Below are 18,852 nucleotides of genomic sequence, written 5' to 3' on the forward strand. Positions count from 1 at the left end.
GGCCTCAGGCGACTTGAGAATGGAATCTCTCTCTCTCTCTCTCCCGCTGAGCATGCTACTGATGCAATATCGCAAATCTGGCTCCATTACCATCAAGGTATACCACTAAATGGTCCTTGTGCTGAGCATCAGGTTGGGAGGGCTGTTCCTCATGGAGCTGCGCGCGCAAACGGTTTGGGTCCGAAACCGCCAGGCTCGCCAGGAACAGGTTGAGCCTCTGCAGAAGTGAGGCCACAAAGTCCGTTCAACTTCTAACCTAGCTAACCATTTAGAGCGCGTCTTACTCTATTCTGCCCTGCAGGGGCAGCTCCAATCCGACCGTCGTCACGGCCGGCTGGAAGGAAAAAGAAGGTGCAGGCTCACGGGGGATGGTCTCTCCTCCCCCTCCACACCCTCCACCACCTTCCTCCTCCTTGGGCAGCGGGTAGCTGACCGGCCAACATGGGTCTGTAGAAGGCCTCAGGCGACTTGGAAATGGAATCTCTCTCTCTCTCTCTCTCCCGCTGAGCATGCTACTGATGCAATATCGCAAATCTGGCTCCATTACCCATCAAGGTATACCTCTAAATGGTCCTTGTGCTGAGCATCAGGTTGGGAGGGCTGTTCCTCATGGAGCTGCGCGCGCAAACGGTTTGGGTCCGAAACCGCCAGGCTCGCCAGGAACAGGTTGGCCTCTGCAGAAGTGGGCCACAAAGTCCGTTCAACTTCTAACCTAGCTAACCATTTAGAGCGCGTCTTACTCTATTCTGCCCTGCAGGGGCAGCCCAACCCGACCGCGTCACGGCCGGCTGGAAGGAAAACGAAGGTGCAGGCCCAGGGGGATGGTCTCTCCTCCCCCTCCACACCCTCCACCACCTTCCTCCCCTTGGGCAGCGGGTAGCTGACCGGCCAACCTGGGTTTGTAGAAGGCCTCAGGCGACTTGGAGATGGAATCTCTCTCTCTCTCTCTCTCCCGCTGAGCATGCTACTGATGCAATATCGCAAATCTGGCTCCATTACCATCAAGGTATACCACTAAATGGTCCTTGTGCTGAGCATCAGGTTGGGAGGGCTGTTCCTCATGGAGCTGCGCGCGCAAACGGTTTGGGTCCGAAACCGCCAGGCTCGCCAGGAACAGGTTGGCCTCTGCAGAAGTGGGCCACAAAGTCCGTTCAACTTCTAACCTAGCTAACCATTTAGAGCGCGTCTTACTCTATTCTGCCCTGCAGGGGCAGCCCAATCCGACCGCGTCACGGCCGGCTGGAAGGAAAAAGAAGGTGCAGGCTCAGGGGGATGGTCTCTCCTCCCCCTCCACACCCTCCACCACCTTCCTCCCCTTGGGCAGCGGGTAGCTGACCGGCCAACCTGGGTCTGTAGAAGGCCTCAGGCGACTTGGAAATGGAATCTCTCTCTCTCTCTCTCTCCCGCTGAGCATGCTACTGATGCAATATCGCAAATCTGGCTCCATTACCATCAAGGTATACCACTAAATGGTGCTTGTGCTGAGCATCAGGTTGGGAGGGCTGTTCCTCATGGAGCTGCGCGCGCAAACGGTTTGGGTCCGAAACCGCCAGGCTCGCCAGGAACAGGTTGGCCTCTGCAGAAGTGGGCCACAAAGTCCGTTCAACTTCTAACCTAGCTAACCATTTAGAGCGCGTCTTACTCTATTCTGCCCTGCAGGGGCAGCCCAACCCGACCGCGTCACGGCCGGCTGGAAGGAAAACGAAGGTGCAGGCCCAGGGGGATGGTCTCTCCTCCCCCTCCACACCCTCCACCACCTTCCTCCCCTTGGGCAGCGGGTAGCTGACCGGCCAACATGGGTCTGTAGAAGGCCTCAGGCGACTTGAAAATGGAATCTCTCTCTCTCTCTCTCTCCCGCTGAGCATGCTACTGATGCAATATCGCAAATCTGGCTCCATTACCATCAAGGTATACCACTAAATGGTGCTTGTGCTGAGCATCAGGTTGGGAGGGCTGTTCCTCATGGAGCTGCGCGCGCAAACGGTTTGGGTCCGAAACCGCCAGGCTCGCCAGGAACAGGTTGGCCTCTGCAGAAGTGGGCCACAAAGTCCGTTCAACTCCTAACCTAGCTAACCATTTAGAGCGCGTCTTACTCTATTCTGCCCTGCAGGGGCAGCCCAATCCGACCGCGTCACGGCCGGCTGGAAGGAAAAAGAAGGTGCAGGCTCAGGGGGATGGTCTCTCCTCCCCCTCCACACCCTCCACCACCTTCCTCCCCTTGGGCAGCGGGTAGCTGACCGGCCAACCTGGGTTTGTAGAAAGCCTCAGCGACTTGGAGATGGAATCTCTCTCTCTCTCTCTCTCCCGCTCAGCATGCTACTGATGCAATATCGCAAATCTGGCTCCATTACCATCAAGGTATACCACTAAATGGTCCTTGTGCTGAGCATCAGGTTGGGAGGGCTGTTCCTCATGGAGCTGCGCGCGCAAACGGTTTGGGTCCGAAACCGCCAGGCTCGCCAGGAACAGGTTGGCCTCTGCAGAAGTGGGCCACAAAGTCCGTTCAACTTCTAACCTAGCTAACCATTTAGAGCGCGTCTTACTCTATTCTGCCCTGCAGGGGCAGCCCAATCCGACCGCGTCACGGCCGGCTGGAAGGAAAAAGAAGGTGCAGGCTCAGGGGGATGGTCTCTCCTCCCCCTCCACACCCTCCACCACCTTCCTCCCCTTGGGCAGCGGGTAGCTGACCGGCCAACATGGGTCTGTAGAAGGCCTCAGGCGACTTGGAAATGGAATCTCTCTCTCTCTCTCTCTCCCGCTGAGCATGCTACTGATGCAATATCGCAAATCTGGCTCCATTACCATCAAGGTATACCACTAAATGGTCCTTGTGCTGAGCATCAGGTTGGGAGGGCTGTTCCTCATGGAGCTGCGCGCGCAAACGGTTTGGGTCCGAAACCGCCAGGCTCGCCAGGAACAGGTTGGCCTCTGCAGAAGTGGGCCACAAAGTCCGTTCAACTTCTAACCTAGCTAACCATTTAGAGCGCGTCTTACTCTATTCTGCCCTGCAGGGGCAGCCCAATCCGACCGCGTCACGGCCGGCTGGAAGGAAAAAGAAGGTGCAGGCTCAGGGGGATGGTCTCTCCTCCCCCTCCACACCCTCCACCACCTTCCTCCCCTTGGGCAGCGGGTAGCTGACCGGCCAACATGGGTCTGTAGAAGGCCTCAGGCGATTTGGAAATGGAATCTCTCTCTCTCTCTCTCTCCCGCTGAGCATGCTACTGATGCAATATCGCAAATCTGGCTCCATTACCATCAAGGTATACCACTAAATGGTGCTTGTGCTGAGCATCAGGTTGGGAGGGCTGTTCCTCATGGAGCTGCGCGCGCAAACGGTTTGGGTCCGAAACCGCCAGGCTCGCCAGGAACAGGTTGGCCTCTGCAGAAGTGGGCCACAAAGTCCGTTCAACTCCTAACCTAGCTAACCATTTAGAGCGCGTCTTACTCTATTCTGCCCTGCAGGGGCAGCCCAATCCGACCGCGTCACGGTCGGCTGGAAGGAATGAGAAGGTGCAGGCTCAGGGGGATGGTCTCTCCTCCCCCTCCACACCCTCCACCACCTTCCTCCCCTTGGGCAGCGGGTAGCTGACCGGCCAACCTGGGTCTGTTCAAGGCCTCTCGCTACTTGGAAATGGAATCTCTCTCTCTCTCTCTCTCCCCTTCATCTCGCTTGTGATACCATATCCCGCATCTGGCTCCTTTACCATCAAGGTATACCACTAAATGGTCCTTGTGCTGACTATCCTGTTGGGAGGGATGTTCCTCCTGGATGAGCACGCGCGGACCGTTTGGGTCCGAAACCGCCTGGCTCACCACGAACAAGTTGGCCTCTGCCTAAGTGGCAAAGTCCGTTCAACTTCTAACCTAGCTAACCATTTAGAGCGCGTCTTACTCTATTCTGCCCTGCAGGGGCAGCCCAATCCGACCGCGTCACGGGCCGGCTGGAAAGGAAAAAGAAGGTGCAGGCTCAGGGGGGGGAAATCTCCTATCCCTCCACACCCTCCACCACCTTCTCCCCTTTGGGCAGCGGGTAGCTGACCGCCCCAACATGGGTCTTGTAGAAGGCCTCAGGCGACTTGGAAATGGAATCTCTCTCTCTCTCTCTCTCCCGCTGAGCATGCTACTGATGCAATATCGCAAATCTGGCTCCATTACCATCAAGGTATACCTCTAAATGGTCCTTGTGCTGAGCATCAGGTTGGGAGGGCTGTTCCTCATGGAGCTGCGCGCGCAAACGGTTTGGGTCCGAAACCGCCAGGCTCGCCAGGAACAGGTTGGCCTCTGCAGAAGTGGGCCACAAAGTCCGTTCAACTTCTAACCTAGCTAACCATTTAGAGCGCGTCTTACTCTATTCTGCCCTGCAGGGGCAGCCCAACCCGACCGCGTCACGGCCGGCTGGAAGGAAAACGAAGGTGCAGGCCCAGGGGGATGGTCTCTCCTCCCCCTCCACACCCTCCACCACCTTCCTCCCCTTGGGCAGCGGGTAGCTGACCGGCCAACATGGGTCTGTAGAAGGCCTCAGGCGACTTGAGAATGGAATCTCTCTCTCTCTCTCTCCCGCTGAGCATGCTACTGATGCAATATCGCAAATCTGGCTCCATTACCATCAAGGTATACCACTAAATGGTGCTTGTGCTGAGCATCAGGTTGGGAGGGCTGTTCCTCATGGACCTGCGCGCGCAAACGGTTTGGGTCCGAAACCGCCAGGCTCGCCAGGAACAGGTTGGCCTCTGCAGAAGTGGGCCACAAAGTCCGTTCAACTTCTAACCTAGCTAACCATTTAGAGCGCGTCTTACTCTATTCTGCCCTGCAGGGGCAGCCCAATCCGACCGCGTCACGGCCGGCTGGAAGGAAAAAGAAGGTGCAGGGCCAGGGGGATGGTCCCGCTGAGCATGCTACTGATGCAATATCGCAAATCTGGCTCCATTACTATCAAGGTATACTACTAAATGGTGCTTGTGCTGAGCATCAGGTTGGGAGGGCTGTTCCTCATGGAGCTGCGCGCGCAGACGGGTTGGGTCCAAGTGGGGCCGAGAGGCTTGGTCCAGCTGATGATGCTACCAATGCACTGGCCCAAATCTGGCTTGATTACCATCAAGGTATACTATCATATGTTCCCTGTGCAAAGCGGTAGGTCAGTAGCCCTGTTCCTCATGGAGCTGTGCGCGCAGACGGGTTGGGTCCAAGTCGGGCCGAGAGGCTTGGTCCAGCTGATGATGATACCGATGCACTGGCCCAAATCTGGCTCCATTACCATCAAGGTATACTATCATATGTTCCCTCCGCCAAGCGGTAGGTCAGTAGCCCTGTTCCTCATGGAGCTGTGCGCGCAGACGGGTTGGGTCCAAGTGGGGCCGAGAGGCTTGGTCCAGCTGATGATGATACCGATGCACTGGCCCAAATCTGGCTCCATTACCATCAAGCTATACTATCATATGTTCCCTGTGCCAAGCGGCAGGTCAGTAGCCCAGTTCCTCATGGAGCTGTGCGCGCAGACGGGTTGGGTCCAAGTGGGGACGAGAGGCTTGGTCTGGCTGAGGATGCCACTGCTGCACTGGCCCAAATCTGGCTCCACTACCATCAAGGTATACTATTGTATGGTCCCTGTGCCAAGCAGTAGGTCAGTAGCCCTGTTCCTCATGGAGCTGTGCGCGCAGACGGGTTGGGTCCAAGTCGGGCCGAGAGGCTTGGTCTGGCTGAGGATGCTACCGATGCACTGGCCCAAATCGGGCTCCGCCACCATCAAGGTATACTATCATATGTTCCCTGTGCAAAGCGGTAGGTCAGTAGCCCTGTTCCTCATGGAGCTGTGCGCGCAGACGGGTTGGGTCCAAGTCGGGCTGAGAGGCTTGGTCTGGCTGAGGATGCCACTGCTGCACTGGCCCAAATCGGGCTCCATTACCATCAAGGTATACTATCATATGTTCCCTGTGCCAAGCAGTAGGTCAGTAGCCCTGTTCCTCATGGAGCTGTGCGCGCAGACGGGTTGGGTCCGAGTGGCGCCGAGAGGCTTGGTCTGGCTGAGGATGCTACTGCTGCACTGGCCCAAATCTGGCTCCATTACCATCAAGGTATACTATTGTATGGTCCCTGTGCCAAGCGGTAGGTCAGTAGCCCTGTTCCTCATGGAGCTGTGCGCGCAGACAGGTTGGGTCCGAGTGGGGCCGAGAGGCTTGGTCTGGCTGAGAATGCTACCAATGCACTGGCCCGGATGGCTCCATTACCGTCAAGGTATACTATCAAATGGTTCCTGTGCCAAGCAGTAGGTCAGTAGCCCAGTTCCTCATGGAGCTGTGCGCGCAGACGGGTTGGGTCCGAGTGGCGCCGAGAGGCTTGGTCTGGCTGAGGATGCTACTGCTGCACTGGCCCAAATCTGGCTCCATTACCATCAAGGTATACTATTGTATGGTCCCTGTGCCAAGCGGTAGGTCAGTAGCCCTGTTCCTCATGGAGCTGTGCGCGCAGACAGGTTGGGTCCGAGTGGGGCCGAGAGGCTTGGTCTGGCTGAGGATGCCACTGCTGCACTGGCCCAAATCGGGCTCCATTACCGTCAAGGTATACTATCAAATGGTTCCTGTGCCAAGCAGTAGGTCAGTAGCCCAGTTCCTCATGGAGCTGTGCGCGCAGACGGGTTTGGTCCAAGTGGGGACGAGAGGCTTGGTCTGGCTGAGGATGCTAATGATGCACTGGCCCAAATCTGGCTCCATTACCATCAAGGTATACTATTGTAAGGTCCCTGTGCCAAGCAGTAGGTCAGTAGCCCTGTTCCTCATGGAGCTGTGCTCGCAGACGGGTTGGGTCCAAGTCGGGCCGAGAGGCTTGGTCTGGCTGAGGATGCTAATGATGCACTGGCCCAAATCTGGCTCCGCTACCATCAAGGTATACTATCATATGTTCCCTGTGCAAAGCGGTAGGTCAGTAGCCCTGTTCCTCATGGAGCTGTGCGCGCAGACGGGTTGGGTCCAAGTCGGGCCGAGAGGCTTGGTCTGGCTGAGGATGCTAATGATGCACTGGCCCAAATCTGGCTCCGCTACCATCAAGGTATACTATCATATGTTCCCTGTGCAAAGCGGTAGGTCAGTAGCCCTGTTCCTCATGGAGCTGTGCGCGCAGACAGGTTGGGTCCGAGTGGGGCCGAGAGGCTTGGTCTGGCTGAGAATGCTACCAATGCACTGGCCCGGATGGCTCCATTACCGTCAAGGTATACTATCATATGTTCCCTGTGCAAAGCGGTAGGTCAGTAGCCCAGTTCCTCATGGAGCTGTGCGCGCAGACGGGTTTGGTCCAAGTGGGGACGAGAGGCTTGGTCTGGCTGAGGATGCTAATGATGCACTGGCCCAAATCTGGCTCCACTACCATCAAGGTATACTATTGTATGGTCCCTGTGCCAAGCAGTAGGTCAGTAGCCCTGTTCCTCATGGAGCTGTGCGCGCAGACGGGTTGGGTCCGAGTGGCGCCGAGAGGCTTGGTCTGGCTGAGGATGCTACTGCTGCACTGGCCCAAATCTGGCTCCATTACCATCAAGGTATACTATTGTATGGTCCCTGTCCAAGCAGTAGGTCAGTAGTCCTGTTCCTCATGGAGCTGTGCGCGCAGACGGGGTGAGGTCCAAGTTGGGGCCGAGAGGCTTGGTCTGGCTGAGGATGCTACTGCTGCACTGGCCCAAATCTGGCTCCACTACCATCAAGGTATACTATCATATGTTCCCTGTGCCAAGCGGTAGGTCAGTAGCCCTGTTCCTCATGGAGCTGTGCGCGCAGACGGGTTGGGTCCGAGTCGCGCCGAGAGGCTTGGTCTGGCTGAGGATGCTACCAATGCACTGGCCCGAATCTGGCTCCATTACCATCAAGGTATACTATCATATGTTCCCTGTGCAAAGCGGTAGGTCAGTAGCCCTGTTCCTCATGGAGCTGTGCGCGCAGACGGGTTCGGTCCAAGTGGGGACGAGAGGCTTGGTCTGGCTGAGGATGCTAATGATGCACTGGCCCACATCTGGCTCCACTACCATCAAGGTATACTATTGTATGGTCCCTGTGCAAAGCGGTAGGTCAGTAGCCCAGTTCCTCATGGAGCTGTGCGCGCAGACGGGTTGGGTCCAAGTGGGGCCGAGAGGCTTGGTCCGGCTGATGATGCTACCGATGCACTGGCCCGAATCTGGCTCCATTACCATCAAGGTATACTATTGTATGGTCCCTGTGTCAAGCGGTAGGTCAGTAGCCCTGTTCCGCATGGAGCTGTGCGCGCAGACGGGTTGGGTCCAAGTGGGGCCAAGAGGCCTGGTCCGGCTGATGATGCTACCGATGCACTGGCCCGAATCTGGCTCCGCTACCATCAAGGTATACTATTGTATGTTCCCTCCGCCAAGCGGTAGGTCAGTAGCCCAGTTCCTCATGGAGCTGTGCGCGCAGACAGGTTGGGTCCGAGTGGGGCCGAGAGGCTTGGTCCAGCTGAGGATGCCACTGCTGCACTGGCCCAAATCGGGCTCCATTACCGTCAAGGTATACTATCAAATGGTTCCTGTGCCAAGCAGTAGGTCAGTAGCCCAGTTCCTCATGGAGCTGTGCGCGCAGACGGGTTTGGTCCAAGTGGGGACGAGAGGCTTGGTCTGGCTGAGGATGCCACTGCTGCACTGGCCCAAATCTGGCTCCACTACCATCAAGGTATACTATTGTATGGTCCCTGTGCCAAGCAGTAGGTCAGTAGCCCTGTTCCTCATGGAGCTGTGCGCGCAGACGGGTTGGGTCCAAGTCGGGCCGAGAGGCTTGGTCTGGCTGAGGATGCTACCGATGCACTGGCCCAAATCGGGCTCCGCCACCATCAAGGTATACTATCATATGTTCCCTGTGCAAAGCGGTAGGTCAGTAGCCCTGTTCCTCATGGAGCTGTGCGCGCAGACGGGTTGGGTCCAAGTCGGGCTGAGAGGCTTGGTCTGGCTGAGGATGCCACTGCTGCACTGGCCCAAATCGGGCTCCATTACCATCAAGGTATACTATCATATGTTCCCTGTGCCAAGCAGTAGGTCAGTAGCCCTGTTCCTCATGGAGCTGTGCGCGCAGACGGGTTGGGTCCGAGTGGCGCCGAGAGGCTTGGTCTGGCTGAGGATGCTACTGCTGCACTGGCCCAAATCTGGCTCCATTACCATCAAGGTATACTATTGTATGGTCCCTGTGCCAAGCGGTAGGTCAGTAGCCCTGTTCCTCATGGAGCTGTGCGCGCAGACAGGTTGGGTCCGAGTGGGGCCGAGAGGCTTGGTCTGGCTGAGAATGCTACCAATGCACTGGCCCGGATGGCTCCATTACCGTCAAGGTATACTATCATATGTTCCCTGTGCCAAGCGGTAGGTCAGTAGCCCTGTTCCTCAAGGAGCTGTGCGCGCAGACGGGTTCGGTCCAAGTGTGGACTAGAGGCTTAGTCTGGCTGAGGATGCTAATGATGCACTGGCCCACATCTGGCTCCACTACCATCAAGGTATACTATTGTATGGTCCCTGTGCAAAGCGGTAGGTCAGTAGCCCAGTTCCTCATGGAGCTGTGCGCGCAGACGGGTTGGGTCCAAGTGGGGCCGAGAGGCTTGGTCCGGCTGATGATGCTACCGATGCACTGGCCCGAATCTGGCTCCATTACCATCAAGGTATACTATTGTATGGTCCCTGTGTCAAGCGGTAGGTCAGTAGCCCTGTTCCGCATGGAGCTGTGCGCGCAGACGGGTTGGGTCCAAGTGGGGCCAAGAGGCCTGGTCCGGCTGATGATGCTACCGATGCACTGGCCCGAATCTGGCTCCGCTACCATCAAGGTATACTATTGTATGTTCCCTCCGCCAAGCGGTAGGTCAGTAGCCCAGTTCCTCATGGAGCTGTGCGCGCAGACGGGTTGGGTCCAAGTGGGGCCGAGAGGCTTGGTCCAGCTGATGATGCTACCGATGCACTGGCCCAAATCTGGCTCCGCTACCATCAAGGTATACTATCATATGTTCCCTGTGCCAAGCAGTAGGTCAGTAGCCCTGTTCCTCATGGAGCTGTGCGCGCAGACGGGTTTGGTCCAAGTGGGGACGAGAGGCTTGGTCTGGCTGAGGATGCTAATGATGCACTGGCCCAAATCTGGCTCCATTACCATCAAGGTATACTATTGTAAGGTCCCTGTGCCAAGCAGTAGGTCAGTAGCCCTGTTCCTCATGGAGCTGTGCGCGCAGACGGGTTGGGTCCAAGTCGGGCCGAGAGGCTTGGTCTGGCTGAGGATGCTAATGATGCACTGGCCCAAATCTGGCTCCGCTACCATCAAGGTATACTATCATATGTTCCCTGTGCAAAGCGGTAGGTCAGTAGCCCTGTTCCTCATGGAGCTGTGCGCGCAGACGGGTTGGGTCCAAGTCGGGCCGAGAGGCTTGGTCTGGCTGAGGATGCTACTGATGCACTGGCCCAAATCTGGCTCCGCTACCATCAGGGTATACTATCATATGTTCCCTGTGCAAAGCGGGTAGGTCAGTAGCCCTGTTCCTCATGGAGCTGTGCGCGCAGACGGGGTTGGGTCCGAGTGGGGGCCGAAAGGCTTGGTCTGGCTGAGGATGCTAATGATGCACTGGCCCACATCTGGCTCCACTACCATCAAGGTATACTATTGTATGGTCCCTGTGCAAAGCGGTAGGTCAGTAGCCCAGTTCCTCATGGAGCTGTGCGCGCAGACGGGTTGGGTCCAAGTGGGGCCGAGAGGCTTGGTCCGGCTGATGATGCTACCGATGCACTGGCCCGAATCTGGCTCCATTACCATCAAGGTATACTATTGTATGGTCCCTGTGTCAAGCGGTAGGTCAGTAGCCCTGTTCCTCATGGAGCTGTGCGCGCAGACGGGTTCGGTCCAAGTGGGGACGAGAGGCTTGGTCTGGCTGAGGATGCCACTGCTGCACTGGCCCAAATCTGGCTCCACTACCATCAAGGTATACTATTGTATGGTCCCTGTGCCAAGCAGTAGGTCAGTAGCCCTGTTCCTCATGGAGCTGTGCGCGCAGACGGGTTGGGTCCAAGTCGGGCCGAGAGGCTTGGTCTGGCTGAGGATGCTAATGATGCACTGGCCCAAATCTGGCTCCGCTACCATCAAGGTATACTATCATATGTTCCCTGTGCAAAGCGGTAGGTCAGTAGCCCTGTTCCTCATGGAGCTGTGCGCGCAGACGGGTTGGGTCCAAGTCGGGCCGAGAGGCTTGGTCTGGCTGAGGATGCTAATGATGCACTGGCCCAAATCTGGCTCCGCTACCATCAAGGTATACTATCATATGTTCCCTGTGCAAAGCGGTAGGTCAGTAGCCCTGTTCCTCATGGAGCTGTGCGCGCAGACAGGTTGGGTCCGAGTGGGGCCGAGAGGCTTGGTCTGGCTGAGAATGCTACCAATGCACTGGCCCGGATGGCTCCATTACCGTCAAGGTATACTATCATATGTTCCCTGTGCAAAGCGGTAGGTCAGTAGCCCAGTTCCTCATGGAGCTGTGCGCGCAGACGGGTTTGGTCCAAGTGGGGACGAGAGGCTTGGTCTGGCTGAGGATGCTAATGATGCACTGGCCCAAATCTGGCTCCACTACCATCAAGGTATACTATTGTATGGTCCCTGTGCCAAGCAGTAGGTCAGTAGCCCTGTTCCTCATGGAGCTGTGCGCGCAGACGGGTTGGGTCCGAGTGGCGCCGAGAGGCTTGGTCTGGCTGAGGATGCTACTGCTGCACTGGCCCAAATCTGGCTCCATTACCATCAAGGTATACTATTGTATGGTCCCTGTGCCAAGCAGTAGGTCAGTAGCCCTGTTCCTCATGGAGCTGTGCGCGCAGACGGGTTGGGTCCAAGTCGGGCCGAGAGGCTTGGTCTGGCTGAGGATGCTACTGCTGCACTGGCCCAAATCTGGCTCCACTACCATCAAGGTATACTATTGTATGGTCCCTGTGCCAAGCAGTAGGTCAGTAGCCCTGTTCCTCATGGAGCTGTGCGCGCAGACGGGTTGGGTCCGAGTCGCGCCGAGAGGCTTGGTCTGGCTGAGGATGCTACCAATGCACTGGCCCGAATCTGGCTCCATTACCATCAAGGTATACTATCATATGTTCCCTGTGCAAAGCGGTAGGTCAGTAGCCCTGTTCCTCATGGAGCTGTGCGCGCAGACGGGTTCGGTCCAAGTGGGGACGAGAGGCTTGGTCTGGCTGAGGATGCTAATGATGCACTGGCCCAAATCTGGCTCCACTACCATCAAGGTATACTATTGTATGGTCCCTGTGCCAAGCAGTAGGTCAGTAGCCCTGTTCCTCATGGAGCTGTGCGCGCAGACGGGTTGGGTCCGAGTGGCGCCGAGAGGCTTGGTCTGGCTGAGGATGCTACTGCTGCACTGGCCCAAATCTGGCTCCATTACCATCAAGGTATACTATTGTATGGTCCCTGTGCCAAGCAGTAGGTCAGTAGCCCTGTTCCTCATGGAGCTGTGCGCGCAGACGGGTTGGGTCCAAGTCGGGCCGAGAGGCTTGGTCTGGCTGAGGATGCTACTGCTGCACTGGCCCAAATCTGGCTCCACTACCATCAAGGTATACTATTGTATGGTCCCTGTGCCAAGCAGTAGGTCAGTAGCCCTGTTCCTCATGGAGCTGTGCGCGCAGACGGGTTGGGTCCGAGTCGGGCCGAGAGGCTTGGTCTGGCTGAGGATGCTACCGATGCACTGGCCCAAATCGGGCTCCGCCACCATCAAGGTATACTATCATATGTTCCCTGTGCAAAGCGGTAGGTCAGTAGCCCTGTTCCTCATGGAGCTGTGCGCGCAGACGGGTTGGGTCCAAGTCGGGCTGAGAGGCTTGGTCTGGCTGAGGATGCCACTGCTGCACTGGCCCAAATCGGGCTCCATTACCATCAAGGTATACTATCATATGTTCCCTGTGCCAAGCAGTAGGTCAGTAGCCCTGTTCCTCATGGAGCTGTGCGCGCAGACGGGTTGGGTCCGAGTGGCGCCGAGAGGCTTGGTCTGGCTGAGGATGCTACTGCTGCACTGGCCCAAATCTGGCTCCATTACCATCAAGGTATACTATTGTATGGTCCCTGTGCCAAGCGGTAGGTCAGTAGCCCTGTTCCTCATGGAGCTGTGCGCGCAGACAGGTTGGGTCCGAGTGGGGCCGAGAGGCTTGGTCTGGCTGAGAATGCTACCAATGCACTGGCCCGGATGGCTCCATTACCGTCAAGGTATACTATCATATGTTCCCTGTGCCAAGCGGTAGGTCAGTAGCCCTGTTCCGCATGGAGCTGTGCGCGCAGACGGGTTCGGTCCAAGTCAGGCTGAGAGGCTTGGTCCAGCTGATGATGCTACCAATGCACTGGCCCAAATCTGGCTCCACTACCATCAAGGTATACTATTGTATGGTCCCTGTGCCAAGCGGTAGGTCAGTAGCCCTGTTCTGCATGGAGCTGTGCGCGCAGACGGGTTGGGTCCAAGTCGGGCTGAGAGGCTTGGTCCAGCTGATGATGCTACCAATGCACTGGCCCAAATCTGGCTTGATTACCATCAAGGTATACTATCATATGTTCCCTGTGCCAAGCGGTAGGTCAGTAGCCCTGTTCCTCATGAACACCAAGGGTTTGCGTCCGAGATGGTCAGGCTCGCCAGGAACAGGTTTACCTTTGCAGAACTGGGCCACAAGCTCCGTTCAACCTTTACCCCAGCTAACCGATTAGAGGGCTTCTTACTCTATTCTGCCCTGCAAGGGCAGCCCAATCCGACCGCGTCACGGCCGGCTCCGTTGCAACACCGTCGGGAGGTACCGCTGAGCCTGCAAGTCCTTGCCATTGCCCTGTCCCACCTCTGCGCTATCCTGTCTTAGTTGCATCAGAGCTGTTTTACCTTAACTTTGCCATTGTCCATAAGTCCCCACAAGCAAAAGACTTTGATAGAGAGAGAGAGAGAGAGAGAGAGAGAGAGAGAGAGAGAGAGAGAGAGAGAGAGAGAGAGAGAGAGAGAGAGAGAGAGAGAGACAGAGACAGAAGGGAGAGAGAGGGAGGGAGAGAGAGATTCACAAGGGGAGGAGGAGGAGCGGCCTGCCGGCCTCGGCAGCCGGCCGCGGCCTCGGCCCTCCCGGCACAGCCTTTCGACCATCTTTGCTCTCTCGGCTTTCCCTCTCACCCCTTGCCTCACCCTCTTTTGTATACCAACCTTCTCAGACAGAGCCGCCTCGTTGCCTCTTCTCACCGCTGTTAGGTTCCTCTGCCCACGATCCCTGCCAAAGTCAACCTGCTTGCGCTGCGACGGACAGAGAACCGAACACTGGATTGACCATAGTTGCAACACCGGCCCCTGAGAGAAAGACTACGAGCCCCCTTGACGCTAACGCACGCTCTCGCCGAATGCCCCTGCAGGTTGGACATACCTGTAAAGGGTGCAACGGTGGGCGTGAGCGCAGAACGAGGGGAGCAAAGGAGGGCCGAAAGGAGGACGCACGAGAAGCCGACAAACTGCTGTTGCACCGTCTCGGACAGGTGCGAGTCCTCGACGACCGAATCTTGTGGTGCCTCGGACGTGAACTCGGTGTCGAACTGCGCGGCAGGGACGCAAGAGATAAGTCAGTGACCGCGAGCGACGCCGGGAGAGGAGAGGGACGAGGCAAAGGGGACGCACGTTGCTCGTGTCGGCGGCGCTCTCGACGCTCGGCTTGAACGGCGGCTGGATCTTCTTCTGCATGAGCTTCTTGAAGTCGATGTGCTTGGCAAAGAAAGGGTGCGTCCGGATCGATTCGGCGCCCGTGACGCCGAGGCGCTGCTGCGGGTCGCGCGTGAGCAGGCCCGTGAGGAGCGAGCGCGCGTCGGGCGAGATCTCGTCGCCGAAGCGCAACGGGTCGGTGAGGATCTGCGGGGAGCGAGGCAAGTCAGGGCGGGCGATCGGTGGGGGCGACGAGGCTGGACGCAGGGCGGCGGCGTACCTTCTGGTACATCTCGTTCGTGTTCTCCGAGTAGAAGGGCGGCAGGCCCGAGAGCATCTCGTACAGGAGCACGCCGAGAGTCCACCAGTCGACCTGCGAGTGCAAGAGGGTGAGTCTGGGAGGCAGGACGACCGGAGCGAGGAGCTCGTGGAAGGACAACGAGGGACGGACCGTCTTCTGGTACCCATGGCCGAGCAGCAGTTCCGGCGCCAGGTACTCGGGCGTGCCGCAGAAGGCTGTAAAGGCGCGTGTCGAGGGGCAGGAGTAGGGAGGCGAGAGCGGCGAGAGGTGGGGAGGGAGGAAGGATGGGAGGGTGGGTACGGTCAGCGCTCCGAGCCGCGACATTGCCGCCGGCCTCGGCGACGAGACGTTGCGCAAGGGGAACAGGCGGGACGCACTGTTGGTCGTCTCGCTCTCGCTCATGTTGAGCTTGCACAGGCCAAAGTCGCACAAGGCGATGTGGCCCACGTAGTCGATAAGGATGTTCTCCGGCTTAAGGTCGCTGCACGGTGGGACCGACGACGCGTCAGTGACGTGGTCGACGAGGAGGAGGAGGAGAGGAAGGAGGAAGGTGGGACGTACCGGTAGATGACGTTGAACTGGTGCAGGTGCTCGAGGGCGCACAGGAGCTCGGCGGCGTAGAACCGGCTGCGCTCCTCGTTGAAGCGGCCCTCGCGCTGCAGGTGGTGGAACAGCTCGCCGCCGTTGACGAACGCGAGGACGAGGTACAGCTTCTCGGCGTTCTGGAACGAGAACTTGAGCGGCACGATGAACGGGTTGTTGACTTGGGCGAGGACGGTGCGCTCGGCGAGCGTGTGCGTCACCTCTGAGCGCGAGACGATGTGCGCCTTGCGGATCGTCTTGAGCGCGTAGATGCGACCCGTGTCCTTCTTGCGGACCTGCATGACCTGCGGCGGCGAGGACAAGAGGTGTGAGCGAGGGGGTCGACTCGATGAAGGAGAGGCACGACGGCGCACCTTGCCGAACGAGCCCTTGCCGATGACCTTGAGGAGGTCAAAGTCGTTGATCGACAGGTGCTGCGTCTGCGAGCGGGAAGGCGGCGAGGTCAGTCGGCTGATCTGGTCAAGCGGGACTACCAGGGGGACGACACCGGGACGCACCGTCGCAGGCTTGTAGGTGACCTGGATGTGGAACTCGCCCGCACCGCTCGTCGCACGGAACCACTGGTCGGTCGGCTTGTTGGCGTCAAAGGCCGGGAGGAACCTGCGCACGATCGAGCAGTCAGCGAGGGGCACAAGGTTGACGTACGCATGTACAAGAGAACGGGGGACGCACTTCACACCTCCGAGGAAGAGGTCGTTGCCCATGTCGTTGCGGCTCTGGCCCGGGACGAGCGGCGACGTGCGCAGGTAGGCCGAGATCGAGACGTCCGAGATGCGCGAAACGTCGCTGCAGGCGCATATCAGGTCAATTCAGATACTCAGGCAGAGACGAGGACGTGGAAGAGGGACGCACAAATGGGCGCGGAACATCCAGGTCGGCGAGTTGAGCTCGCCACCGAGCGCGTCGATGAGGACCTCGTTCTTGTCAAACTCGAGGACGACGTAGCTGTGTGCGAGTAATGCAGGCGTGCGTCAGTCTCAGACCTCTCATCGCTATCGCCGTGCGAGCCGATGCGTCGTGTGCGACGAGGGGAGGAAAGGGGAGGAGGGTGGACGCACGGCAACCACCACATCTGCTTGCGCTGCAGGCTCTCGCGCCCTCCTCGAGCGAGCCCACCGTGCGCCTGGTCGACCGCGTCGCGGATGCCACTCGGGAGGACGACGCCCGTCGGGAGCGAGAGGTTGCGCGCCTCGACGACGCGGATGGTGAGGACGCCGGTGCGCGGCACGGGCGGGCCCGACGCGTCGGCGGCTTCGGGCTCGGGGCTCGGGACTGCGGGTGACGGGGCGTGCGACGAGGAAGCGGGCGTGGCGTGCGCCGAGCTGCGGCCGGTCGCGGCCTCCTTGATCTCTGCGCGCGCAGGAGGGGGGAAGGCTCAGTGACGAGAACTCGAGTCGCGGACCTCGCGCGACCTTGTCCGCCAGTCAGAGCCTCAAGTTTGTCCCCCATCTTTGCGCCGCGACGACTGCCCGAGCGGCCGACGAGCCTCTGCGTCGCCTCGCCTCGTCCTTGGCCTGGGCGGAGGACAGTGCCCGGCTGCGACCCGCGCGCGCTCGCCGGACAGGCCTCCCTCGCTCCGAGCTGCCCCGCAAAGCGCAGAGCCGTGTCCACCGCGCCCGCACAGGCCAGTGCCCGTCCTGCCACGACGTCCCGACTGATGACGAACTCGGCATTCGGCTCGCGCCCGCGCCCTCAACCCAGGACCGCCGAGACAGAGAGAGGTGCACGCACTCTTTCCGAACTTCCAGCTGGACATGGAGGGCGGTAGGCGCGACGAGTACTCGGCGAGCTGGTCGGGCGGGGTCGAGATGGCGGGGCGGCGAGGTGAACGAGGGCGAGGGGGGACTGGGCGGCGTGGTGCGAGGTGTGGGCGGTCTTTCGAGAAGTCGGCAAGCTGCGAGTGGCAGTCGAGAGCCGAGCAGCGGCGATGCGAAAGGAGAGAGCCCCGCTCCGTCCTCTTCTCGTGGAGGCGGGCCTCGTTCCCTTGTCTCTCACAACGCCACGGCTCTCTCTGAAGCGAGCGAGAACAGAAAGACTGCAAATGCGTTACAACAGACCGATCCGCCAGACTAAGCAGCGACCTCCTTCTTGGCCACCTCGCCCTCAACCGTCTTCGTCCCGACCGCCGCCGCCGTCGACGTCGTCGTCGCACTCACCCCAGCGCCGTTCATGGGCAGCTCGCGCACATAAGTGCTCGGGAACCAGCCCGTCGTGCCGTCCCTCTTGCGGCCCATCCACCACGTGCCCGTGACGGCGCCGCCGCCCTCGACCTTTGCCTCCTTGGCCTGGAGCGCGCGCTCGTCGCGGCTCGGGGCGAGGATGGCCATGATGTCGTCCTTGTTGAACGCCAGCTCCTTGTCGGCCGACTCGGGCGGGGGCGTGTAGGCGTACAGGGCGCGCACGAACGTGAGCTGGCTCGGGTCGAGTGCGGCCGCAGCGGCTAGGCCGGCGGCGGCGGCGGCGGGTTGCGGCGCCTGGAGGTGGAGCGGGATCGGGCGGCCGTAGGCGTCGAACTGGGGCTGGGGCGGGAGCTGGCCCGACGCGGCGAGGCGCTGCGCCTCGGCCTCCTGGCGCGCCGTGATGAGGCGCACGAGGCGGTTCATGAGCCAGGGGAGGCCGATCACGGTGAGGAAGAAGACGACGAGGGGCCGCTTCGACATCTTGGGCGCCGCTGCGCCCGCCGCGCCGTTGCCGTTGGGGCCCTTGGCCGAGCCGCCGCCGGCCTCGAACGCGCGGAAGCCGTCGGCCGAAATGGCGTCGCCGGGCGGGGTGCGGCCGACGAGGCGGTACAGGAGGCTCTTGCACCACCGCAGGAGGGCAAAGACGCTCAGGACCTGGCCGAGGTAGTTGCGCAGGTGGCCAAACTGCTCGGCGACGCCGATCATGGCAAAGAAGGACGAGTGGGTCGCCATGAAGGTCGACTCGAGCATCTGGGCGAACCCGCCGACAGCGCCGACGAGCGACTGGAGGATCTGGAACGTGGCGGCCGTGCCGTGCTCCATGCGCTGCGAGAGCGACATGTCGGCGCCGGGCATGCCGTACATGCCGGGCATGCCGCCCATGCCGCCGCCGTACATGCCGCCGCCCATGCCGCCCATGCCGGCGTACCCACCGCCGTACCCGCCGCCGTACATCGAGCTCATGCCGCCGTACCCGCCGCCGCCGTACATCGAGCTCATGCCGCCGTACCCGGAGCCGTAGCCCGTGCCGTAGCTCGAGCCGTACCGCGAGTACGGCGACGAGCCGTACGCGCCGCCAGCTGCGCCGTACGGCGAGGCGGTCGCGCCATAGGGCGACGCCATCTGTGT

At 59.5% G+C, this 18,852-nt stretch overlaps 3 protein-coding genes across 3 annotated transcripts; 1 reads left to right on the plus strand and 2 right to left on the minus strand.

Moving 5' to 3' along the window:
* Positions 1-4,949: 4,949 nt before the first annotated feature.
* RHOBADRAFT_50395 (uncharacterized protein) lies at positions 4,950-13,552 on the plus strand (the record flags this gene model as incomplete). Its single annotated transcript, XM_018415309.1, has 19 exons — positions 4,950-6,071; positions 6,232-6,393; positions 6,466-7,072; positions 7,114-7,201; positions 7,237-7,559; positions 7,597-7,881; positions 7,923-8,012; positions 8,056-8,174; positions 8,247-8,346; positions 8,413-9,177; positions 9,219-9,306; positions 9,342-10,472; positions 10,641-10,767; positions 10,840-11,284; positions 11,326-11,413; positions 11,449-13,064; positions 13,106-13,193; positions 13,229-13,386; positions 13,518-13,552. The coding sequence occupies 19 exons, from the start codon at positions 4,950-4,952 to the stop codon at positions 13,550-13,552; spliced, it is 7,437 nt and encodes a 2,478-aa protein (XP_018267642.1).
* Positions 13,553-14,198: 646 nt separating this feature from the next.
* Positions 14,199-16,766, minus strand: RHOBADRAFT_19199 (uncharacterized protein; the record flags this gene model as incomplete). The annotated part of the gene is made up of 11 exons (XM_018412477.1): positions 14,199-14,537; positions 14,620-14,847; positions 14,921-15,013; positions 15,092-15,156; positions 15,319-15,422; positions 15,503-15,828; positions 15,898-15,963; positions 16,042-16,144; positions 16,217-16,330; positions 16,397-16,489; positions 16,603-16,766. Coding segments are annotated over 11 exons (1,695 nt in total), but the record flags the coding sequence as incomplete, so codon positions are not given.
* Positions 16,767-17,577: 811 nt separating this feature from the next.
* Positions 17,578-18,846, minus strand: RHOBADRAFT_40178 (uncharacterized protein; the record flags this gene model as incomplete). The annotated part of the gene is made up of 2 exons (XM_018413692.1): positions 17,578-17,959; positions 18,059-18,846. The coding sequence occupies 2 exons, from the start codon at positions 18,844-18,846 to the stop codon at positions 17,614-17,616; spliced, it is 1,134 nt and encodes a 377-aa protein (XP_018267644.1). The 3' UTR covers positions 17,578-17,613.
* Between the last annotated feature and the right edge of the window lie 6 nt (positions 18,847-18,852).

The sequence above is a fragment of the Rhodotorula graminis genome (assembly GCF_001329695.1).
Source record: "Rhodotorula graminis WP1 unplaced genomic scaffold RHOBAscaffold_20, whole genome shotgun sequence".
In the NCBI taxonomy this organism is placed as follows: Eukaryota; Fungi; Basidiomycota; class Microbotryomycetes; order Sporidiobolales; family Sporidiobolaceae; genus Rhodotorula; species Rhodotorula graminis.